General features: G+C 48.4%; 1 protein-coding gene across 7 annotated transcripts in view; it reads left to right on the top strand.

The window, feature by feature from the left end:
• The first annotated feature begins 279 nt into the window (after window positions 1–279).
• The window catches only part of CUX1 (cut like homeobox 1), a 371,395-nt gene continuing 345,728 nt past the window's right edge, over window positions 280–25,946 (top strand). The window contains exon 1 of one of the 7 annotated variants that reach the window (XM_060032294.1): window positions 280–568. In XM_060032294.1, the coding sequence (XP_059888277.1) occupies window positions 506–568 (63 nt within the window). In that variant the 5' untranslated portion in view covers window positions 280–505. Of the gene's footprint in view, window positions 569–1,256; window positions 2,156–25,946 lie in introns of those variants that run through there. The other 6 variants (XM_060032295.1, XM_060032299.1, XM_060032300.1 and 3 more) reach the window with 6 other exon arrangements.

Genomic DNA, 25,946 nt, shown 5'->3' with positions numbered 1-25,946 from the left:
CCCTTCCCAAACGGCCGCCCGCTCCCAACAGAGGGCCCAGAAGGGGCTGCGCTGCGTCGCCGCCCGAGACCGCGACCCCCGGCGCCCGAAAACCGCCCCAGGTGAGCCGGGCCCGGGGCCTCCTGCGGGGGCCCGGGGCGCCCCTCCCGTCGCCCTCCAGCGCCCCCTCGGGGCCGGGGAGGCGGCCGCCGCCCGCAGGGGCCGGGGGCTCGGGAGGGGCGGGGGTCGCGGGCCTGGCGGCGGGCGCGGGGGGAGGGGGCAGGGGCCGCGCACGCGAGGCCCGGCGGCCGCCGCCGCGCCCTCGGGCTCCGACTCCGGCTCCGGCTCGGGCTCGGGCTCGCCATGGCTGCGGCGGCGCCGTGAGGAGGAGTCCGCGTCCTCCGTGGCGGCGGCGGCGGCCGGCTCCAGGCCGGGTTTTGGCGCCGCCCGCCTGCTGCCTCCTGGCGGCTCCTGAACTCCAGCCCCCTCTCTATCAGCCTCTCACTCCGTCTCAATATGTCTCAAGATGGCGGCCAATGTGGGATCGATGTTTCAATATTGGAAGCGCTTTGATTTACAGCAGCTGCAGGTCAGGCTTCTCCTCGCTCGGCCTCTCGCCCGGGGGTGGGGGCTGCGGGCGGTCGCGGCCTCCCCCGGGGCTCCGGGCTGCCCGGCCGCCGGGGGGCCGCGGCGGAGGGGAGGAGGGGGGTGCCGGGGAAAGCGGGGCCGAGTCGGGGATAAGTCCCTCTCGCTCCCCGGCCCCCATTGATAACTCGCTTGATCAGAAATTGATCCTCTTTGTTCAATTCATCGATCAGCCCAAGATGGCGCCGGGAGCCGCCGCCGCCACCGCTGCCCCCGGTGTCGGCCCCCACCCCGGGCGCCCCCCCGGCCCTGCGCCGCCGCCGCCACCGCCGCCGCCGCCGCCGCGGGACCGGGGAGGGGGCGGCCCCGGCTGTCCGCGGGGTGCGCGCGCGAGCGGGGAGCGGGCGGCGGGCGGCGGCGGCGGGCGCTGCGCCGGGAGGGGGCTGCGGCCCGGCGGCGGCGCCCGACCGCGCGCCCCGCGCCCCCTGCCCGCCGTATTCCCGGGGAAAGTTTGTGGGGAGTTGCTGTGGGGGTGAAGCGCCTGCCTCTCCAGGAGGAGCAGCCGCCGCCACTGCCGCCGGCGCGGCGGAGCTGGGGCTGGTGGCGCTGTGGTGCCGCCGGCTCGGGGGAGGGTCAGAGCGGCCACCGGCGGCGGCGGCGGCGGCGGCGCGGCCGGGCTCCGGCCAGGCGGGCGGGTGGCCGGGCGGGCGTCCGCGCTACCCGGCCGGCCCGGGCCCCGGCCGCGGCCCCCAGCCGCGGCCCCCGGCTGTCAGCGGGCGGGGACCGCGCCGCCGCTCCCCCGCCAGGCGTGGGGCGCCCAGCGCGGACCCCGGGGTTTGTTTACGTCCGGGCGGGTGCCCGGGGGCCACCCGCAGACCCCGCAGCCGCCCCGCTCTTTTGTGTGCCTGCAGGAGCGGCGCGGAGCCGGCCCCTCCGCGGCCGGGAACCCCGGTAGGGGCGCTTGGGGAAACTTGCTGGGGGCGGCGGGCGCCGCGCACGCGGAGCCCGGGTGTCGGGTGTCCCGGGGGCGCGGGTACGGGCGCCGGAGGAGGGCTGCAACTTTCCCCGAACGCAGGCCCGGCTCTGCGCCCGGTTGCGCGGTCTGTCCGGGCCGGGGGCGCTTGCTCCCCGGCGCCTGTCCGGGCGGTCCTCTCCCCGCGCCCAGGGGCTCCCGCGGACCCCAGTAAATATCCCACCCCCTCGCTTCTCTCTGATCCTCTCCTCCGAGGCCCTGTCCTCCCAGCAGGGCCCGCGGGGGGCAATGGACCGCGCGGCGGGTCCGCTTCGAAATGCCTACTCCGATCGGGTTCTCGAAACCAAAGCCCCCGGGGCGTCGCTGGACTGTGGTATACCGGGCCGTGGACCACGCGCCGAGCCCCGGGCGCCGAGGGGGCATCGTGCTGGGGCTCCACATCCGGCGCCCGAGCCGCAGGCGTGCCCAGGGGGCGCGTTCCTGCCTGCCAACCCCCACCCAGGGGAGCGGCGCGCCCTCGGGGTCCGCCCGGGACCTGCCAGCTCCGCGCTCGCGGCGCCGGGACGGCCCCGGGACTCTGCCAGGTGGATGTTGTGCGTAGCCGGAGCCAAGTTGAAGGTGAGCGGCGTGTGGGCCAGAAACTCCGCGAGCGCTGGCGGTGGTGTTGGGGGGGTGTCTGCGTCTTAGAGACCCTGGGCGGCCTGGCGCTCCGGGGCGGGGGTGTGGGCCCTCGGCGTCCCGGGGGGGACGGCTGTTGCTCCCAACTCAGAGGTGTGCTTGAAGGTAAACTTGGCCTAACTTTCCTAACCCGGAGGACTGGTGATAGTGACCTACAGTACTTTTAGGAGGAAAGCAAATGAACTCCAGATGCGGGCTTGTATGAAGTGAAGCGGATTGGATTAAAATGTATATAAACGGAGTATGACAACTTTAATTGTGTGTGCTTGTTTTCTGCTCTGCCTACGTAAGAGCGGTAAAGCAGACTCATAGTCGTTATGAAATTTCTTCAGATTTGTCACTTAACTAGCAAGAAGACTATGTGAAATATGTATTTCCGATAAGATTAAAACTTAAAGGAGTTCGTGTTTATTGACTAAAATAGATTACTCCAAAGTGTCTATTGTGTAAATTAGATTCCTGAATGTAATGAACACAGCTGAATGGCATTTTTGATAAATTGGTCTACCCTGTTTTAGTAAAAATAGCTCCCTTTTACCATAATTTAATTCCTGAGCTTACTGTAAAACCCGTTGTGGAGTTTTAGGAGACAAACCTTAATTTTTTTTTTTTCTTGTCTTCCTAAACGTGACATTCTAGCTTAACACCAATGCGGTTTCTTCTTTAAGCATCCTGGCAAAACTGCCTGGGAGGTGGATTTGGTTTCTAGGGAGTTATTATATGAACTCGTTGACCCCGTTCCCCCCCACCTTGGTGATTAGCTAGTTCTTCAGGGTAGCATGGTTAACTGTGTAACTTTACTGAAAAGTTTCCCTATCAGTTCATGTGAATGCCCTTTCAGATGTTCATCTTGAATCTTAAAAATTCTTTGAGCATCGTTTTTTTTACTGAGCAGCCATTGGCTTTTGGTGATAGATAAGGATTTGGCCTTCGATGATTGATTTCCTGTTGCCGCTTCATCGCCTGTTTGAAAACCTTCAGTTGCCTGTGGAACGCCCAAGTTCCAGGAGAAGGCTAAACTAGTTCTTTCTCTGGGCCCTGAAGAGGCCTTTTGAAATGATATCTAGTTTAGCGTCACCTCTATTCTCAGACAGTAAGTGAGCCAGTGGGACTGCAGTTTGAGAAGAGAGAATTCATTAGTTTCAGACTCTTCTCATCTTTCCAGAGCCCCTTACACCGAGATCGGGTTGCCTGCAGAGCCCAGCGAGGGTTGTGGTAAAGAGGCTGGGTCTCGGAGGGTCCAGGTGAGTTGAGGCAATTGTGCCCCTGGCCACAATGCGGGGAGCCCCTGGCCACAATGCGGGGAGCCGGGGCAGAGTTCCGGGCCCTCTGCTCGGTCTGACTTGAAGCTGCCTTGGGCTGTGCAGTGAGTGCCCAGGAAGAGAGTTTCTGAAGACTGAGCTCTATTTTGTTTCCTTTTTAGTCCCAAAGTCTTGTTGGTATGGGAATTTCAGTGATCTGGCCTTGTTAAGACTAGTTGGACAAGTTTCTATCCTATCCCAGACTTGTAAAAACCAGGATTTTTTTTTTTTTAATAAGAAAACCACTATTGTATAAATTTGTCTTTTAAATACACGTTTGGAAAGAGGACACTTTCTAAAATGAGCTCATGTAACTCTGTATGTTAGGGTAGCTTTTTGCCAGTGCCTGGCTAGGGCGTTCGTTATTCCTCCGTGGTGACTAGCCTTTCCCTTTAAGGAACCTCTGCAAAAGTAACCTTTAAATGTTTTCCTCTTTTTCAAAATAAGAAAACAATTTCATTTTTGCTGCAAGTCCATTTTCTGGTTGCTTTTATTTTGTTTTCTCCTGTTAAGGAAGTGTGTATGTTACCAGCCCTCCAGAACTCTTCCCTCTAGGAAGTATATTATTTTGATTAAAATATGTATCTCATCTAGGACCCTTTATAAAATAATGAGTAAACAACTGGAGGGGTTCCACACAACTGCTGTTTTTGTTTTCTTGGTTCTCTTAATATCGTTGTCTTTGAGATTGAGTGTGGGAAGGGGGTCATTATCACTTGATTAAAGTTTTTTTTTTCTTTTTCTTTTATACAAAACTATGTGTAGGGTTTTTTTTTGGGTTTTTGTTTTGCCTTTTTTTTTTTTTTTTAAAGGTGTAAGTCAGTGAAGGGGTTGAGTTACGCAGCACCTCCTGGGCAGTTGGGTCCATAGAGGCCCTCTTCTGCTTCCCCAATTTCACCCATCTCCTGCCAGTAGTTAGTGACATGAAACGGACAGATTGCTAGTCCCCTCAGGAATGACTCTCTCCTAATCCACTGAGCTAACCTTAAAATTAAAAATACTGTCTGGTGAGCTGATGGAGCCCAAGACCTTTAGTGGCTGTTGAAGAAGTTCTCTGCCCTGTTGTATGCAATTCAGACGAACCCACTAGGGTTCATGTGAGGCCGGGGGGGTGGGTGGTGTGGAGGGGGGGATGTCCCTGTGCAGAAGCACCGGGCTGTGCTTGGAGACCCTCCACTCCGAGTCTACCTGGAGCAGTCAGCAGTCTAAACTGCTCCTGAGGCTGTGCTCATATTCTGTGTCTTAGGAGAGAAAACAGGGCTCCAAGTAGAAAATCCATGTGCCTTTCAGCTCCTTTATAAAAGCACAAGGAACATCCTCAGTGAAAGGAAGGAAGGACAAATTTGTTAGAGGAAAAGTTGTACATTTTTAAAAAGAGAAATTCATCGTGTGAAAAATCCTGCAGAGCTAAGCCAGATTCCTACCTGTGCTTCCGTCTTTTTCAGGTCACACGTTTGGCTTCATGTAAGTGTCACATATTTAAGACAGGTATATCTGATGGACTGTAACATAAATGCTGACTAAAAGTTACTATAAACATTAAATATACAGGATCATATATTTTTAGAAATTATTTAAAAACCTATTTAACATATTATACATACATTATATATATATAGTAGCTTTCCCTATGAAAGTTCTGATTTTTACAAGTAATTGTCAAAGATAGAAATTCGTGTATTTCATCCTGTTGTTTTGTCTGAAGCTCTGCATTATGGCTGCAGAGAGATAGTTTTGGTTTCAGCTGAAATTCCCCTGCCTCTGATTGTCTAAACCAGACCCTTAATCTTATTTTAACATACTTAAAATGTTCAGAAAACCCGGAAGAATTGTTTTGTATAAGTAGCAAGTGAATGTGGTTTAAACACTCAAGCAGTTCTGGTATCTAATTGGAAACAGGTGGAATTCTTGGAATCCTGTGTTTGAATCTTATTATAGCAGAGCACAGAGACACTCCTTACTTATGGCCATTCATTTTGTTGAAGCTGTTTGAAATGGGGCTCTGTGACCTCTCCCTGTGCCCCACTGCTGTTTACCTGATGTTCAGCTGTGCTGGGCGTTTTAGGGACGGGATACCTGTGTGTGCTTGGACACCCAAGAGAACTGTGCATGTGTGGATCACGGAGTGAAAGGGGAACTTTAATGGCATAATTAGACGAGCGATTTAATATCTGTATTATATAACTAATAGAGCAAAGAAATTTGTGATTTCTGATTTAATAAGCATTTGTTGACATGAGCATTTGGGTACCTTTTCTTATACCCTGATAAACATTTCAAATTCAGAAAGAAATTACTTTCCCTAAGTACATTTAGAGATGTAACCTTAAATAGCAACCAAACCAGACCAAACCAAACACCAGGTTAGGAGGATATTTCAGTAAAATGTTCACGGTGGGGCCCTCTGAATTATCTCAGTCATTCTTCCTATTCTACTTTTCTTTCTTTTTTTTTTTTTTTTTTTTTTTTTTGCGGTACACAGGCCTCTCACTGTTGTGGCCTCTCCCGTTGTGGAGCACAAGCTCCGGACACGCAGGGGCCCAGCCGCTCCGCGGCATGTGGGATCTTCCCGGACCGGGGCACGAACCCGTGTCCCCTGCATCGGCAGGCGGACTCTCAACCACTGCGCCACCAGGGAAGCCCTTCCTATTCTACTTTTCAAAGCCAGCTAATAGCCTTGGTTTTGCTTTATGTTTAAGAACCAAGTTTCGGTTGGTGTTTAGGTGCTGATTTGTGTCGAGCTGTCGGTTCTCACAGTCTTGGATTTGCTGAGCTGTAATCAGTCCTGCTTTTCGGCTCTCCTCTGAGAACGCTGGTAGAGGAGAACGGTCTTTGGCTGGGCAGGAGGTGTTCCTGCAGGGACTTACCTGGGATTGACGGGGTACCTGTGGCATAGCCTTCATTTGTACCATGGCTTGAAGCTGCTTTGAAGCACCTGGGCTAAGCACCTGGGATAATGTACCTGTGACTTAAAAAGTCTGTGCGCTACCCTGTTCATATAATGTGACGTAGTTTGAAGGCGAACAGCTCTTCCTGAAAGACGTCTGATTTGTTGCAAACCCCATCAAGAACCTTTCCTTTGAAAAGTAAACAACTTTCTTATAAAAATAATTCTAATTCTTGCTGTAATTAAATTCTGATACGATGATGTTAGTGTGCAAAATAAATGTTGTCAGTTTCTTCATTTGAATCTGAAGGCCTTTCCTTAGGCAGGAGGCCCCGGGCAGGCAGCAGAATTTTTGTGTTTATTAGAGCCCTGGGCCTGGGGCAGCCGGGGAAGTTCTTCAAATGTATGATTGGTGGGATCCCTACGCAGAGGTTCCCCCCCCCCCCGCCCCATTCTCAGGAACACCATGGGACAGGTGACCGGAAAGGAGCGGGGTTGGGAGTGTTCAGTCCTTCCAAGAATTTATCCAACACTGCAGAGCCACTGGAAGAATAGGTAGGAGGTGCACGTGAAACTGACTAGATTCTGCTTCCTTCTTTGAGGCACTTGTGAAGTTGGGAACACCAGCTATGTGGTCCACACCTTTTATAAAACACAAGAGGCCACAGCAGGGCCTACCCAGTCTTGCTTGTGGCCGACTCACTCAGCTGACAGTTGAAATCCTGGATGCTTTTGACTGTGATTTGTGAAGTTAATGTCGGGAGAAATTACCAGAACTCTCTCTGAAGCTTGTGCTCTCTTAGCATTACCCTGGGTATACCAGCCTGCGGCCGTTTTCTTAGACATCTTTCTCTTTGACTGTGTTTATCAAATAAGTTAAAGGAGTTAACATTTCTTTAAAAAGTTATGCATAGTTGTGTGGTGTCTTGAGTTTGGTTAAGGGAAAAACATATTGACAAATTAGCTCTTTCTTAAGTGAACATTGCGAAATTGTGAGAAATAGAATGCCATTCTTACTGTCATTAAAATTTTATTTGGGTGTTGACAGCTTTTTGCCAAATGTAAGGCGTTCAGATCCTGTCCACCCAGCTGTAAAAAACAAAAAACCCAACCAGCTCAAAAGCTTCTTTCCAATTTCCCCCAAAAAGCAAGATGGTCTTTCTTAATCACCAGGTCTCTTCCCCTAATAAATTGTTAACATTTTATTTTCTAACATAGTTTTATATTTTTAAGACCCAAAAGAATATGAACTCATTTTAGGCATCTTGGTTCAGTTGTTATTTTGGACCTGCAAGGGTCTTTGGTTTATTGCCACCTTCCCTTGGATTTTTGGAGGAGAAATTGCTCTTTAGATCAAAATAATTTGATGTAAAGCTAGTAAGTGACACCAAAGGTAAATCCTTGTCTTGAAGAGCTGGAAGATGCAAATAGAAGCAAGGCCGGTGAGCTGCTGGCAAAGGAAGGGCCGCTTCGGAGCCGCGCTCAGCCTGGGTGCTGCCAGCCGAGTGCCTGCTGCCACCCTGCTTGCCACTTCTTGTCCCTCTCTGAGCTCCCGCCCTGCCAAGCCTGTCCCCTCCTTCGTGTGACAACTGTTGTTGTTGTTGTTTTTTTAAAAGTATTTGTGGAGCTCCATTATTTTGAGATTCTTGGAAGAAAGATACTATGTAAATGAAAATTAAAAATAAAATTCTTGCTGGAGGGGATTGTACATTCAATTTTTTGATTAGGTTTGGAAAAGATTTTTTTTCTCCTTACCCTGAAAATAAGAACATTCTGTTGCTCCTGTCACCGTTTTTGCTTCATTCGGAAAGGTGTGGCAGATAATGGTGAAACGCATCCTTTATTTTCTGTTTTTCACCATGATAGTTGCCCTAGAACTTGAACCCATGCGGTTCTGTGTACAGTGAATTCTTTGTTTCACATTGTTCTACTGTGCCCAGCTGCCCATAGGACACAAACCTTTTAAAGGGGAAAAAATTTTGGGTCATCACCGTGCAGAAGTTACAGCTAAAATACGTAGACCTGCAAATAAAATTCCACCTTCCCTTACCGTTCACACAGGAAGAGGTGGTGTAAGTTGTACGTTTTTGAAACAGAAAGCTGTGAGAATCAGAGGGTTCATGTAAACCAGTGTAGAAACCTCAGTTTACTGGAATCGCTTTGTTTCACTTGTACCTCTTGTACCTCGACTCGTTTACATAACACAGTGCGCTGTCACACCCGTCAGCCAAGTCGGAGACAGGTCAGGTTCAGAGTCATGCTTCTGCTCCACAGGCATGTGTGGGACCCAGCAGCCAGACGGGAAGCCCAGGCTGCTGCCAGAGCGCCCTGTCCAGGTGACGTGGTCTGCCAGGGACCTCAGGGGCAAGCGCAGAGGACCAGTGAGGCGGCCAGGGCCTGGCGAGCACTTACCTTGGAGAGCATGGCAGGAAGCTGTCACCTGGAGCCGACCATCCCTGGGGGTTGGGGGAGGGGGAGGGACACATGCTCTTCCCCCTATGGTTCCTCAACCCTGGCACCCCAATTTGTCAGCATTGATATGGGATTGGAAGAGGAAGGGTATTGCCAGTTACGGTTGAATGTCATCGTCAGGAGGAGTAAGAAGTGGTTTGTGGTGATTGTTTCACGTTGCTCTGTGTTGGTGTGTAATTATGCTGTCATTTTAAGACACACTGATACTTCAATAAATCTTGTGTGTGCGTGTGCGCGCGCAGTTAGTTTTGAAGGCTGCTTGTGTGTGAGAGCCAAAGCTTCCTAACTACAAGAGCTGAGTGTAGCCTTTTGAAAATTGTCTGAAACGGGTCGCGATCCATTATGTATGTGGCTGCCAGATGAATCTTCCCAAATCATTGATTTCATCATGTCATTCCTCTCCTTAAAGACCCACAGTGGCTCACGTTGGCACAGAATGGCGGCCACATTCCTTAGGAGGCAGAGTTCCTGACGGCTGTCTCCACCCCGCCCCCTCCCCGCTTAGGAGGATCCCAGATCCCCGGTCCACTGGGGAAACTCCTCCCTCTGCACATCTGAGTCTGTAGCCTAGTTTATGCACTTCTTCATTTTCACCAACGCCAAGGGAGCCCCTGTGTGCCAGGCACTGTGATGCAGGGTGAGAGAGCCGCGGCTCCCCGCTGGAAGAGCGGGCAGCCTGCTATGGGCAGAGGTGCGCCGGGTGGCTGGGAGGCAGCCGTCACGGAGCATGCGCGTGGATCGGTGGAGGGCTGCAGAGGATGGGCGTCCAGAGCCGGGTGGAGTGGGCAGGGAAAGCGCCCAGAGGCCGGTAAAGCTTGAGCCGAGTTCTGTGCACCTGGGGAAGCGTGGGAGAGGGTGTGCCAGCAGAGCAGTTGGGGGGTGGCCGGTGGTCGCTGAGCTCTGACTGTCTCCTTTGCTGTTTCTGATGGCCCCCACATAGCACCCACTGAGCTTCCCAGGCACGCACCTGCTGTTCACTCTGCCCTCTGCTGTGGCACCCACCACAAATCTTGGCACCCAGCGAGTCCTGCTGCACGAGAACTGAGGGCGTCTTTTAGGGAGCAGTCCTGTGTATTTCTGATTTGGGACTCACTCAGCTAGTTAGTTTAAGAAAGCAAACGGAATTCTTCTTAGAATTGTGAAAGGTAGGCAGGGTATATTAAAATGGCTGTGTTTTGAAAGCTACTGATAGATACACACTGATAGAACATGTATTTCTTTTTTTATTCCCGTTTATTAAACTCCTTCTTTGCAAAGTGACATATACGTTGGTTAAAATATACATAATTTGTGGCACATAACACAGAAAATTCACGTTTTTAAAAATAGAATCGGGCAGAACAATTCTTTGACAGAGATTTATTCTCTGACTCTGCTCACAGCCTGAATGGGAGGAAACTTCCCCATATGAATGGGGAAAGTTGGTATTGCAACGGTCAGGACTCCACCAATGCAAGAGAAAGCGAGTAGCAAGAAACACGAAGGCTTGGGGGTCAGCGCTGGAGAAACGTCTCAGGCGTGCTCGGCCCCCAGAAGCTGTCCCGTGGGCCTGGGCAAAGGCTCCCGAGCAGCTCGTTTCACAGCAGTGGCCTTCATAGCCTGCATGCTTTCTCTGCTTCTTCATTTACAAAGAAAGTACCTAGGGTATTTTTGTAGGGGTGACGTCAGTGTCTGGCTGCATCAGCATTTGCATGGATTTGGGGAAGTGAGGGCTGCCAGGACCTCACCAAGGGGGGGCGCTGAGAGGAGCCACCGTCCCTGGGGTCCAGCCTGGGTGGCTGATGAGGGGGGCACGGCCTGGTGTCCAGAGGGACGGGGAGGAGGCAGTGGAAGAAGACACGCTCCTTTGTTGGGCTTTGTGGGTTTTGGGGGGAGTGGCGGGAATTCAGGGGCTGAGCCCTGGGAAAAAGGAGGGGTGAAGTGCAGTGGAGAGGTTTTGATGTTGAGTCTCCAAGGTGGGTTGAAGCCTGTGGAGGATCTGTTTGCGTTTTGGTTGGTGCTTGAGAGTTGGCCATCATTTGCGGTGGGGAGGGCTGACGGATTAATCTGGTCCCCCCCGCTCCCACCTTGTGTCTTAACTTCCCCATTTCTGGAGCTGGGATTGCAGTGTTGCTTCAGGAAAAGGCAGAGAAGAGAAGGAAAGCATTGGATTCCTCTTATTGTAGCTGGTTTTATGTCTACTAGTGACAAGACAGATGCTTAAAAAAATTTTTTTTATGCCATATATATATATATATATATATGTATATATATGGTATCAGCTCTCATTTCCTGAGTATTGACGCTGGGCAGGATCTGGTTTAGGCTGTTGATTTCTTTCCTGTCGTCCACACCACAGTCCAGTGGAGGAGCTACGATCCGGGCTGGAAGGTGAGAAGCTGCAAGGAGAAGGTGGATGCCTGGGGCTGCCTCTGTCCCGTCCACACTTTCCCTGCCACCCCTGCTGTACCTGAGAGGAGCTCTCCCTTGAAGTGGGGTCGTCGTGATGAGGCGACAGGGGGAGCAGAAGGGGTCCCCTGTCCACAAGCTGCCCGGAGTGAGCTTGGGGGTGGGTGAGTCACTGAATGTGAGCAGCTGGGGATTGAGTAGAGTTTCTGAGGTGCACATGAAGGTACTTGGGTGACCGGTGGACAGACACCTTCTGGCCAAGGCCTCGCTGGATCCGAGACATTTTCTAGAGCCTCCCCTGCCCTGAGACTTCAGAGTCAGCTCCCAGCAATAGAGCTCCAAAGAGAATTATCTGAGAGAGAGTCCTTCCCCAGGCAGTGAGTACTCCCGTTAGCAAACTTTATCTTGATAGTAGGGGTACAGTTCCAGCGTTGGGCTGAACATAACCCTCCTTGTGTCACCTGCTGCCCTCAACGCCCCATCTGTGCACAGAGCAAATTTGTGGGAAGGTTTTGGGGAAATGGAAGGCAGGAGAGAGGCCTGATGGTGGGGCCTGGGCGGGAGGGAGGGAGGGAGGGAGGGAGGGAGCGAGCTGGCTCAGGGGAGGCCAGGCACTGTCCAGTGGAACTGCCCTGAGCACTGGGCTGTGGAGCATGGGTCTCTAACCAAGACTGTTCTCTGACACACCTGGCCTGATGCTGGTGCTGGGGAGCAATTCGCTGTGAGATGCAAATATTCGGCCAAGACGAAACCGCCCCCCTCAGCCCCTGGGAATCTAGTTGCTTTAGCCACCGTAGTGATACTGGATTCAAATCCACTCATATCACCCGAAAAGCATCAACCACACAGGGTTTTGTTCCCAGTTGCAGGTGAAGGCGGTGCTGGGGTGTGTTCAGTAGGAGGCCGGCTCCGTAAGGGGTCTTCAGGTGGACATCCATCCCTTGATGAGAAGCCTGATCAGCTGACGCGCCTTACTTTCCTCAGGGAGTCCTCATGGAAAAGCTGAGCGTTCAGGCTACTCTGAATTCACATGATTATTCTGCAGGCCTGGTTTTTTGGAGATGATGCGACTTGTTTTGTAATGAAGTTGTACATTTAGTAAGAAAATATGCGCAAAGGTGCGCTGGTCTCAGAAAGAATGCAGCGTGTTTGAGTGAGGGGGTTTGCAGTTTTGTTTGTTTTTTGAATGACTCATTCTTTTTCGTGGACTGTTGGGGCCTATCATTCATTCATTTATTGAGCGGGTCTCCGTGGTGCCCAGTGTCCGCACTGGATCCTGTTCAAGCCCCTGGGGTACCAAGAGGACTGAGCCCGCGGCCCCACTGGTCAGAACTGCAGGACACAGGGCATCCGCAGGCGTCAGGTTCGGGGCCGGGGGTGTCTGATGTGTGCGGAGGGCAGGACAGGGGCCTGGAAAGATGGGCCTGGGACATCGTGCTGCACTGACCTCCCCTGTGAGCCAGGCGCTGTTCCAGCACAGCCTTCTAGTGACCAGAGCAGCAGGACGTCCCTGCCCTCAGGGAGCTTACGATCCAGCAGGGGAGACAGAAAGTAAACACAGAAGGAATAAGTACGTTGCAGAGTGCAAGTACGTGCCCAGGGCCTGGGCCCAGACAGCCTCTGTGCAAAGCCCTGCTGAGTCAGTTCTGTGTTCTGAGGGCCCTGAGAGATGCTGCTTTTAAATGCGAGAGGGCCAATTCAGCACACAGATTTGTGGTTAGGAGGATTCTTCCAGAAGCTCCTTAGGACAGGCTGATCAGAGTGTGAGGGGGAGGGGTGGTGAGGGATGGAGCCGGGAGGGTAGGACGTCCTAGTCCAGTAAGGGGTGGAGAGGGACTGGGCCAGGAGAAGAGACGCCAGGCTGAGTGCTGGTGGCCGAGGGAGGAGGCGGCGCCCGGGTCCTGGCGTGTCCAGGGAGGCTGCTGGGGTTGTGGTGGCCGTGGCAGAGATGGGCCCAGTGAGTGGCATTTGGACAGGCCTTCTGGGGGAGAGGTGTCAGCTGAGGAGACTGGGGCTGGGGGAGGGGCTGGGAGCAGTGCCTGGAGGAAGGAGTGGTCTTCAGGTTCCGGTAGATGCTGGGCGGCCAGCAGGCCTGTGTCACCTGGTGCCTGGCGCTGGCCCTTCCAGAGGTGGCCCATGCACACGGCCGCTGGGCTGGGCCCCAGAGGTTGATTAAAAGCAGGTGGGGTGCCGTCCGCCCTACTTGAGCGTTGGGTGTGACCCAGACATGCATGGAGTCAGCCCGTCGTTTCTTTTATTCATCCCTATTTGCTTTTTGTCGGTAATCCTTTGTAATTCCCTAGTTTCATGGTGTAATTTTAATGGAATTAAACTTGAACACTTCAATTTGTAATTAATTACGTTCGGCTTCAATTACAATGGCTAATTATAGCGTGATACCTGGTGGCAAGTCAGGTACACCCTGCTGGCCTGTTCCTGTGTGCCAGCTATTAGGATGGCCACTCTCTGTCACCAGGGGTGCGGCTGCCTTTGGGGCTGCCCGGTGCCTCTGTCCCACCCCACCAGGGGCAGCTCCAGGACCTGTGAGGTGTGCAGCATGGGGGAGGTGCAGGGATGGGGGTGGTGGGTGGGGAGGCCTATTTTAGGACGCAAAGGCTCGAACTTGTTTTCAGGTCAGAGAGCTAGGAAAGCAAGTCTGGGGGAGGCCACACGGGAGGAGCAGGGCACTACTGCGGGATTCCTCTACTTACTCTGGGATATTGGAGGGAGGTCGCACTTAAGTCAGGGTGAACACGGCCTGAAGAACGGGCAGGATGGTTTAGGGAGAAAGGAAAAGGTGCAAGAACCACCTTGGGGTGAAAGGAGGGGGTGGGGTGGAAGCCAGGTTTAAAAATGTCACTGTGGGAACTATTCCCAGGTGGCCAGTGTGCAGGGCTCTGGGACCAGGAAACCGCCTCAGCCCTCACGATGGAGCTTGTGTTTGTGGGCTTCCTCTTTGCATGTGGTGGTGGTTTTATTTTGTGTTAGGAGGAGGGGGTCTTGCTGAGAAATCTGTACCCCGATCCACCGTTGCCCCCGAAGCTGGGCACTCCCATCTCCCGCTGATGGGGAATCGCAGCCCTTCCCAGAACTGGGCTGGGGGGTGCATGTTCGCTCGAGGGCGCCATGGTGGGCCTCCCGCCCCTACCCGCACAGCCTGTCTCCAGACGCTCCTGCCATCCTGCTGTCCTCCAGGGAAGCTTCTTGGAATGGACTTTCAGCAGTGGTGCCCGCGGGTGGCATCCAGTGTCCAGTGGCCTGTTAATTTGAGAGGCTCAGGGCATTTTTTCAAAAGCTGATTCTTATATCTGAGACTAGGGAGGTTTTCCTGATGCTCATCTGTAAGTTTTCCAGCATTTCCCGTTGGGATCGTGCTGGCCAAGGGGCTGTGTCAGAAGCGCAAGCTGAGGCGGAGTTTTGAGTTAGGCCATGAGGGCCCCTAAGTGTCTTAGGGATTTCTGTTCTTTAAGGGAGAGTTAGTTTTACACTTCGGAGAGGGAGCGTGATGGCGCAGCATGTGCTTGGAAAACTTTTCCCCGTTGAACATGCTGCTTGCTGTCCTGGTGCACAGGGCAGCTCCCTGGACATGATGCCTGATACCTCTGCTCCATTACTTTTTAAGATAAAATTGATATAAAACTCACCATTTTAACCTTTTTAAAGTATACAATTCATTATTTTTTGGTATATTCACAATGTGGTGCAACCATCACCACAGTCTAATTCCAGAACGTTTCCAACACCCCATCGAGAACCCCATACCTGTCAGCAGTCACTCCTCACCTGCCCCACGTCCCCCAAGCTCTGTGTAACCTTTAATCTACTTCCTGTCTCTGTGGGTTTGTCTATTCTGGGTATTTCACGTATAAACGGAATCATACAGTATGTATGTGGCCCTTCGCGTCTGGCTTCTTTCACTCACTGTGGTGTTCTGCCGGTTCATCCACGTTGTAGCAGGTATCACCACTTGGTTCTTTTTCGTGGCTGAATAATATCCCATGGTGTGGATATACAACTTCTTGTTTGTGCTTTCATAAATTGATGGGCATTTGGATTGTTTCCACTTTGGGGCTAGTATGAAGAAGGCTGCTGTGAACAACTCTGTGTAAGTGTTTATGTGACCGTAGGTTTTCAGTTTTCTTAGGTATATACTTAAGAGTGGAGTTGCTGGATGGTAGGTGGTGACTCTGTTTAGCGTTTTGAGTCTGTTCCTTTGTGGCTTCTTCTCTGTGACTCCTGTTTTCTCTGGGGGTGCTCATTTTAAGGTCCAGACTGTTCCATCTTAGCTCTGTTCTGTTCTGCTCTGGTCTTCCTCTTGACTCTTTCTCGGGTGCCTTACTGATGGGGATCGCCCCCCCGCCCCCGGGACCACTGTTACGTGCAGTTGCATTGTGGAGAGGCTGGCAGCAGTTTGAATGAGAGCACACACTGTTGGCCGCCCCCCTCCCCTCATCTCTCCCCTCCCCGCCTTCCCTCCTTACTCACCAGCAAGGGGCCTCTCCCGTGGCCAAGTGTGCTGGGTATTTCACTTCATTTTGGCCAGAGAGATGGGGACTGTCAGGCAGATTTGCTTATGGTGCTGCTGCTTTGATAAAAGCCAGGACAGACTGCCATTTTCTGCCTGTGAACACGCCTGCGGGAGAAGAGGCTGCCCAGGCCTGCTGCCATCATCTTAGCCCCAAAGGGGGAAGCCCAGGATGACGGCAACCACGGAGGACGTGGAGCAGGGAGGTGGCGGGAACCTGGGCCCTGGCTCCTGCAGCCGCCCTCCCCCAGCTCTCTGTGATGCCAAACGAGCATTATAGCTCAAGTCCAGACCACAGAAAGCTTCTCCTGACTGCTTTGTCTGGGTGTGGACATGCAAGTCATGTTTTCTGAGATGCGCTGGTCCTGGCTGAAGGCAGACCTGAGGGTGTGAGAAGAAAGTGAGCGCTTGAAGCTCTCTTTTCTGATAGCAAGCAGAATCCCATTTGCCAAGCCAGATGTCCTTCAGTACTTTAGATCCAGCCGATAAAGCACTGAGCATTTAGAATGGTTAATATAAGTTAAGTACAGTTAGAAGCTGGTGTAAATTGTGAATGAAATTGACAGGTTCCATAAGTTACAGCAAAATACCAAATCTTCTTCAAGTAGAAGATGTATGTGTATCTCTGTGGTCTGTCAACCCAGACAGGTGTATCATCTTACCTCCTTGGAATAGAAATGAGGGGCTGCTATCAACCCAGTTCACTATAATTCTGAAAGTTTAGGGACATCTTGCCAGTTGTTTTATGTCAAAGATTGAAATCCTTAAGTCAAGTTGTAAGAACTTTAACGCTCTCATTTCTTTTTTTCTTTTTTTTTTTTTTGCGGTACGCGGGCCTCTCACTGCCGTGGCCTCTCCCGTTGCGGAGCACACAGGCTCCGGACGCGCAGGCTCAGCGGCCATGGCTCACGGGCCCAGCCGCTCCGCGGCATGTGGGATCTTCCCAGACCGGGGTACGAACCCGTGTCCCCTGCATCGGCAGGCGGACTCTCAACCACTGCGCCACCAGGGAAGCCCCAACGCTCTCATTGGGCAGGAAAGATCAAACCCCTATTTTCTGCCTGCCTTCAGGGCGTGTGTGTGTGTGTGTTTGTATGTATGTGTCTTGTGTGTGCATGTGTACACACACGTGTGTCTCCCCCCACACGAGTTGCAGTAATCACTTCTCAGTTCACAGCACATCATGATTCATCTTACTAAATTTTTTCTCCTTTCTGCTCTATCCCCATTTCTAGTCTCCTCCTCTCCTCATTCTAACGTGTTTAGTATGCCTCTATATGGATGTATTCTTGTAAAGTATGTGGCCTGTTTTGTATGTATAAGTAGTTATAATTCTTAAGCGTGGCATCGTGCTATAAATCTTTCTCTCCTTCCCTTTCACTTCTCACTGTTTTTGAGATCTGTCCATGTTACCCCCCATAAATTTCATCATTCGTGAGAGCTACATCGGATTCCACCTTAAGAATCCACTTGTCTTAGTCAGCTCAGGCTGCTATAACAAAATACCACACACAGGAGTGGGGGTGGGTTAAATAGCAGACATTTATTGCTCACAGTTCTGGAGGCTGGGAAGCCCAAGGTCAAGGTGCCTGCAGATTCAGTTCCTGAGGACAGCCCTCTCCCTAGCTTGCAGACAGCCATCTTGCTCTGTCCTCAACATGATGAAGGGTCTTGAGAGAGAGTGAGTGTTTTCATAAGGACACTAATCCCGTCATGGGGATTCCACCCTCATGACCTCATCTAAACCTCCCAAAGGCCCCACCTCCAAACACCATCACATCGAGGGCTAGGACTTCAACATATGAATTTGGGGGACACACCATTCAGTCCCTAGCACCACTCTAGCTCACATGTCCACTTCCCTGGGGATGGCCCCCTTTGGTGGCCTCGGGCATCATTACACGTGTCTCCTAACAGATGCCCAGGAGTAGGATTGCTGAGTCCCAGGGTGAAAAGTGTTCTTAATTTCACTGAGCACTACCAGCTTGCTCGCCAGAGCGCCGCGCCATGCTTCTCTCCCACAGCCTCATTAGCGCTTCCTAGAGGCTTCTGCCTGATGGTTTGAAAGTGGCACTTCAGCGTTGTGATTTTTCTCTGATCACCGGTAAGTTTTCTACTTCTATAAACCTCATTTTATACTTGTTTAGGTTTTCAGATTTACTTTTTTGTAAATTGTCTCGTCATATATTTTGTCCCTTTTTTCTTTTTTAAAATGGTTTACCGTCCTTTTGTTGATTTGCAAGAGTTTCTTGTGTGTTTGCATGCTCACCCTGTGTTGGTTTTCATGTTTGTAAGCATATTCTCCTAGTCTTTCACTCGTTTTGTTCATTTGTCTGTAGTGTCCTTCAATAAACAGAAAAACCTAATTTTGATGAAGTCAAATCTATCAATTTTTCATTTCAGTCTTGAGAAAATCTTTCCCCACTCAAGATCTCAAAGATACTCATACTTGGACGGCCATAGAGATTCGTTTAGATTTTTAGGTTGGAGATGGCTTTTTTGTGTAAAATGTGAGATACTCAGTTTTTCCAGCACCACCTGCCAAGTGGTCCAGTCTCCTACCCAGTGATTTGGGAAGTTACCTCCACTGTATGCCAAGTCCCCATATACACGTTGGGTATGTTTCTGGGTTGTTCTTTTGTTCCAAAACCCTATGTGTTTCTTCTTGCACTGGTGCCACACCGTTTTAATTTCGTGGCTTTATAAATGTTTTACTTTCTGATCAGGTGAATTTGATCTTTGCTTTTCTCTTTCAAAATATCTTGGCTCCTCAAGGTCTGTTATACTTTTGTGCCCATTTCTATCAAGTTCCCCTTAAGTTCTGCTGGAGTTATATTGGATTTGGATCAAATATACAGATTAATCTGGGAGAGAATTAAGAACTTTCAAGTTGTCCCGTGACCGAGAATATTTCTCCATCTGCTTAGGTCTTTCTCCAGAAAGGTTTTGAGCCTTCGTCATTAGGTTAATTCCTAGTTCTGTACAGTTTCTGTAGTATTGCGAACAGTGACTTTTTTTATTCTTAAATTTTTTTCTGATTGGTTATTGTGGTGTGGAGGAAAACATCTGTTTTTGTTCACTGATTTTGAAACTGGCCAGCTTGCTGAATCTCTCATTGGTTTTACTAAAAGTTCACTTGAATCTGTTGCATTTCTCTGGGGACGATATCACATGCAAAAAAATGACACTTTTGTTTGTCCCATTCCTGCGACTCCTTATACCAGAGTGACTTGTATTGTCAGCTGGAACCCAAGGACTCTGTTGCAGAGTGGTGATGGGGCTTTGCCTCTTCTTTCCTAGTCTGAGAATGTGTGTAATGGAGATTTTTGATAGCAGCTTTAATCGGGTTAAGGAACTACAGGACTCCATTGTCTCCACTTTCTGAGAGCTTTCATCATAAATAGGTGTTGACCTTTTCCTTTAAGTCTATTCATGTCTGGGTGATTTTTATCCCTCAGTCCATGAATGTGGTAAATTACAGTGATTGATGCTCTGATGTTGAAGCATCCGTTGCGTTGTTTGATCAACCCTTCTTTGTCTTGTATTTTAAAACATTGTTGGATTAGATGTGTAGTTGTCACATCTGTGTTATTAAATAAAATTGGCCTACAATTTTCTTATTCTTATCTGGTTGGAATTGAGGTTATGCTGGTCTCATAAAATGGGTTAAAATGGTTTTGGAACCATCTGTATAAGATGAAGATGATCTGTATCTGAAATCTGATAGGGCTCACCTGTAAAACCGTGGGACCTGAGCCTGAGAGTGTGCTGGGAGACATTTATCATTTTATTTTCCTTGTTATTAAGTCTATCTGAGTTTTCTGTCCATGGACTGATTTTGGCATTTTATAATTTTCTAGACGTGTATCCATTTCATCTAGGCTTTAAGTTTTATTCTTGTGTGATTGTTCATAGTATTTCCATTATTTTTGTAAATCTGTTTTTCGGCTCTTGCTACTTCATTTTTCTTTCTGCATCTGTATTTCTGAATTTGTCTAAAACTTGTTTATTTTCAGGCTCATGTAGAGTTTTGTTCATCTTACTAATCTTTAAAGAAAACCCAGCTTTTGCTCTTTTTAACCTCTTTGTCTCTATTTTTTGTTTACGTGGCTGACTTCTCACCTTTATTTCGCTCTTGTCTCTTTGAGGTCACGCTCTTTTCCTAACTTCTTTTTTTGAAGGCTCAGCCTTTTAATTTGACTTCTTTCTCATTTTCTGATAAATATATTCAAAGCTGTAACATTTCTTCTAAGTATTACTTTAGTGGTGGTCCACAAATTTTGACCTGTAGTGCTTTCATTTTTATTCACTTTGTAATTTTGTATTTATTTTGTAATTTCCATTATAATTTCCTTTTTAACCGAAAGGTTATTTAATAGCGTCCATCTTTTAGAGTTTTGACATTTTTCTTTAATAACTTTTCTTATGCTGTTGATGTCTGTTTTTATTGCATATGGTCAGAGAATATAGTTAACGTGACACTGACTCCCTTGGAACATGTAAGAGAACTTCGGGTGCATTTACACAGAGTGTGTTTTTGTGAATGTTCCACATGTGCTCAAAAATAATGTGTTTTTTGTTTGGGGATACATTTTTCCCTATATTATTTTGAGCTTTTTCATGTTACTTAATTCTTCCGTATCTTAGTTTTTTCCTTATAGTTTTGACAGCTGTCATGTTATATTATGTTAAGGCTATATTGTTAGGTGCACATATGATTATTCTCTTTATATCTTCCTAATTAATTGTTCCCTTTTCTGGTGTATAGGTACTCTTCATCCTTTATGATGTTTTTCACCTTAAATTCTATTTGTTTTGATGTTAAAATTATTCTCCTTTTTGTTTGTTTTTTCCTTTGTTTTTAGTTTCTGTTTGCCCGATAAAGCTCCTTCGCTTTCATTGTTTCCAATCTTTCCATGTCCTTTTGCTTTAAATATGTCTATTATAGATGCATGATGCAGGATCTTGTTTTTTAAACCCAGGATGAGAGTCTGATTAGTGAATTTAACTCATGTACATTTATGAAAATTGTGATTATATTAGGGCTAATGCAATTTTATGTTTTCTTTTTACCATTCCTTTTTTGGGAGGGGGTTCTTCTTTGAAAAAAATTTTTATATTGGAGTATAGTTGATTTACAATGTTTTGTTAGTTTCAGGTGTACAGCAGAATGATTTAGTTATACATTTATGGGGGTATCTTTTCTTGTAATGTTTCATCGGGGTGAATTTCCTCTGCTGGATTTTAAAATTGTGTGGTCTATTTTATTCTTCTGAAATTCAGAATCTGGATTATTCCCGAAATTATTAAGACCCATCCATGTGTTTATTTTTTCCTGTCAGTTTCTAAAGTTTGTCAATACCTCTGTCCTGTTTCCTGTTTCACCAGCCTTCCTTCTCTCTCTTCTGGTTTTGACCACATGCTCGTTTCATGTTCTTGTTCTTGAACTCTGCCTTCACTCCTCAGGCTGTTGGACTAGTTGGCCTGTCTCTTCTAGTGCTGGCTGTTTTTCCCTGTGACCTGTTGTCGCCTAGGCCCCAGGGTATCAGCTGATTCCTTGTCCTGGGTGGGGAGGAGTTCGGTGGAAAGGGGTGTGCCCAGGGTGGAGGGCTTAGGCTGGGTGCAGTTGGGCCCTGGGGCGAGCTCCTGGTGCCTTGCTCCAGCCACACCTGTTCTCCTGGGGCTGCCTCCCTCTGATGTTATTGCCCAACCTTCACTGTGTTTCGGGATCCCCTGGGGGAGGGGTCACCCGCAGAGATTCTGATCCTGCTAGTCTTGGGTGGGCACTGGTATTTTTTTTCAAAGCTTCTCAAGACAGCAGTGGGGTATGATATAGACTGGCTCTGGTTGATCAGTGTTGAAGCTGGGAGATGGGTGCTTAGGGGTTCATTATACTCTCTGTTTACGTTTGAGGTACTGTCTGTGTACAGCTGCAAGTCTGATTACCTCCTGGCTGAGACTGACTTGACACTGACCCTTGGTACAGGATAGAGGTGAGGGGTGGGGAATGAAACCTAGCAAGAACCTGTGGGGCTCCTGGGCAGGAAGCCTTTCAAACAGTTGCTAATCAGGGAAGGGAGGGGATGCAGAGACTAGGGAGGAGCGGCCAAGAAACAATAGTGCAGCCTTGGGGCAGGTCCTGGTTCCCCCTCAAGAGATACACATAACAATATCTTTGAGCTCTTTACAGAACTAAAACCCCCAACAAATGGAAGATGTTAGCATTCTTCATTCCAGAGGAGGTCACAGTTTGATAATCTTGAGAAACTCATCAGGAGACCACCTGGGACCAGATTAAATGAACTGCAGGCCCTGCACACACCCGTAATCTTTTTCAGCAACCCGCCCTTGAACCATTGGTATAAAACTCCTCACCAAATCCTCCCGGTTTAGGGTTTAGGGACACGGGTTTTTTTTAATTTAATTTAATTTTTTTTAATTTTTGCGGTACGTGGGCCTCTCACTGCTGTGGCCTCTCCCGTTGCGGAGCACAGGCTGCGGACGCGCAGGCTCAGCGGCCATGGCTCACGGGCCCAGCCGCTCCGCAGTATGTGGGATCTTCCCGGACCAGGGCACGAACCTGCGTCCCCTGCATCGGCAGGTGGACTCTCAACCACTGCCCCACCAGGGAAGCCCGGGACACACAGTTTTGAGGGGCACGAGCCTGCTGTGTGCCCCTTTGCCTGGCAGAGCAATAAAGCTATTCTTTTCTACTTAACCCAGAACTCTGTCTCCGAGATTCGATTTGGCACAGTGCACAGAGACCGAGTTTTCCACGTCAGGAATAGAAGAGGCTAGCTGGGGCTGCCAGACATTGACGATGACTTATGTGGCATGTATTCTATTTCTCTTGGAAAGCGCTGTTTCATCTAGACCCTGGTTCTCCAGTGGTCCATGAACCAGCAGCAGCAGCAGCAGCAGCAGCAGCTGGGAACTTGTGAGGAATGCAGAGCCTCAGGCCCCACCCCAGACGGACTGAGTCAGAATCCACATTTTTATGAAATCCTAGGTGATTCATATGCACATTAAAGTTTGAGAAGCACTGGTCTAGGTCTTTTTAAAGGGATGGTTGGTTTCATTTAATTCCTATTTTAATAAGAGTGACTCCTCCCTTATCATCCCAGTGGAGCTTTCCAGAACAGAGAACTGCTCAGAACTGCTCAGCCAGTGCTCTGAGCAGCTAGGAAAGGTGCACACCGTCTATGCGGTTATGCAAGGGAGGCCCTCAGGCCCTCTCCCAAGCCTGTTTTAAATCTACCTCCTTTTTTTTCTTTCTTTTTTAACATCTTTATTGGAGTATAATTGCTTTACAGTGTTGTGTTAGTTTCTGCTGTATAAGGAAGTGAATCAGCTATACAGATGCATATATCCCCGTATCCCCTCCCTCTTGTGTCTCCCTCCTACCCTCCTTATCCCACCCCTCTAGGTGGTCACAAAGCACCAGCTGATGTCCCTGTGCTATGTGGCTGCTTCCCACTAGCTATCTATTTTACATTTGGTAGTGTATATATGTCCATGCCACTCTCTTACTTCGTCCCAGCTTACCCTTCCCCGTCCCCATGTCCTCAAGTCCATTCTCTAGTAGGTCTGTGTCTTTATTCCCGTCTTGCCCCTAGGTTCTTCATGACCTTTTTTTTTTTTTTTTTTAGATTCCATATATATGTGTTAGCATACGGTATTTGTTTTTCTCTTTCTGACTTACTTCACTCTGTATGACAGACTCTAGGCCCATCCACCTCACTACAAATTACTCAGTTTCATTTCTTTTTATGGCTAATATTCCATTGTGTATATGTACCACATCTTCTTTATTCATTCATCTGTTGATGGACACTTAGGTTGCTTCCATGTCCTGCCTATTGTAAATAGAGCTGCAGTGAACATTTTGGTACATGACTCTTTGAATTATGTTTTTCTCTGGGTATATGCCCAGTAGTGGGATTGCTGGTTCATATGGTAGTTCTATTCTTAGTTCTTTAAGGAAGCTCCATACTGTTCTCCATAGTGGCTGTATCAATTTACATTCCCACCAACATTGCAGAAGGGTTCCCTTTTTTCCACACCCTCTCCAGCATTTATTGTTTGTAGATTTTTTGGTGATGGCCATTCTGACCGGTGTGAGGTGATACCTCATTGTAGTTTTGATTTGCATTTCTCTAATGATTAGTGATGTTGAGCATCTTTTCATGTGTTTGTTGGCAATCTGTATATCTTTGGAGAAATATCTGTTTAGGTCTTCTGCCCATTTTTGGATTGGGTTGTTTGTTTTTTTGATACTGAGCTGTATGGGCTGCTTATATATTTTGGAGATTAATCCTTTGTCCGTTGCTTCGTTTGCAAAGATTTTCTCCCATTCTGAGGGTTGTCTTTTCGTCTTGTTTACGGTTTCCTTTGCTGTGCAAAAGCTTGTAGGTTTCATTAGGTACCATTTGTTTATTTTTATTTCCATTTCTCTAGGAGGTGGGTCAAAAAGGATCTTGCTGTGATTGATGTCATAGAGTGTTCTGCCTGTGTTTTCGTCTAAGAGTTTTATGCTGTCTGGCCTTACATTTCGGTCCTTAATCCATTTTGAGTTTATTTTTGTGTAAGGTGTTAGGGAGTGTTTTAATTTCATTCTTTTACATGTAGCTGTCCAGTTTTCCCAGCACCGCTTATTGAAGAGGCTGTCTTTTCTCCCTTGTATATTCTTGCCTCCTTTATCATAGATAAGGTGACCATATGTGCATGGGTTTATCTCTGGGCTTTCTGTCCTGTTCCATTGATGTATAGTTCTGTTTTTGTGCCAGTACCATACTGTCTCGATTACTGTAGCTTTATAGTATAGTCTGAAGTCTGGGAGCCTGATTCCTCCAGCTCCATTTTTCTTTGTTAAGATTGTTTTGGCTATTTGGGGTCTTTTGTGTTTCCATACAAATTGTGCAATTTTTTTGTTCTAGTTCTGTGAAAAATGCCATTGGTAGTTTGATAGGGATTTCATTAAATCTGTAGATTGCTTTGGGTAGTAGAGTCATTTTCACAGTGTTGATTCTTCCAATCCAAGAACATAGTATATCTCTCCATCTGTTTTATCATCTTTAATTTCTTTCATCAGTGTCTTATAGTTTTCTGAATACAGGTCTTTTGTCTCCCTAGGTAGGTTTATTCCTAGGTATTTTATTCTTTTTGTTGCAATGGTAAATGGGAGTGCTTCCTTAATTTCTCTTTCAGAGTGTACAGGAATGCAAGAGATTTCTGTGCATTAATTTTGTATCCAGCTACTTTACCAGATTCATTGATTAGCTCTAGTAGTTTTCTGGTAGCATCTTTAGGATTCTCTATGTATAGTATCATGTCATCTGCAGTGACAGTTTTACTTCTTCTTTTCCGATTTGGATTCCTTTTATTTCTTTTTCTTCTCTGTTTGCTGTGGCTAAAACTTCCAAAACTATGTTGAATAATAATGGTGAGAGTGGGCAACCTTGTCTTGTTCCTGATCTTAGAGGAAATGGTTTCAGTTTTTCACCATTGAGAACGATGTTGGCTGTGGGTTTGTCATATATGGCCTTTGTTATGTTGAGGTAGGTTCCCTCTGTGCCTACTTTCTGGAGAGTTTTTATCATAAGTGGGTATTGAATTTTGTCAAAAGCTTTTTCTACATCTATTGAGATTATCATATGGTTTTTATCCTTCAGTTTGTTAACATGGTGTATCACATTGCCTGATTTGCATATATTGAAGAATCCTTGCATTCCTGGGATAAACCCCACTTGATCATGGTGTATGATCCTTTTAATGTGCTGTTGGATTTTGTTTGGTAGTATTTTGTTGAGGATTTTTGCATCTATGTTCATCAGAGATATTGGCCTGTAATTTTCTTTTTTATGTGACATCTTTGTCTGGTTTTGGTATCAGAGTGATGGTGGCCTCATAGAGTGAGTTGGAGAGTGTTCCTCCCTCCGCTATATTTTGGAAGAGTTTGAGAAGGATAGGTGTTAGGTCTTCTCTAAATGTTTGATAGAATTCGCCTGTGAATCCATCTGGTCCTGGGCTTTTGTTTGTTGGAAGATTTTTAATCACAGTTTCAATTTCAGTGCTTGTGATTGGTCTGTTTATATTTTCTATTTCTTCCTGGTTCAGTCTCAGAATGTTGTGCTTTTCTAAGAATTTGTCCATTTCTTC

Source organism: Delphinus delphis, chromosome 15 (assembly GCF_949987515.2).
Source record: "Delphinus delphis chromosome 15, mDelDel1.2, whole genome shotgun sequence".
Lineage (NCBI taxonomy): Eukaryota > Metazoa > Chordata > Mammalia > Artiodactyla > Delphinidae > Delphinus > Delphinus delphis.
The sequence above is the reverse complement of the archived record's forward strand: the minus strand, read 5'-3'. Positions and strand labels throughout refer to the sequence as shown.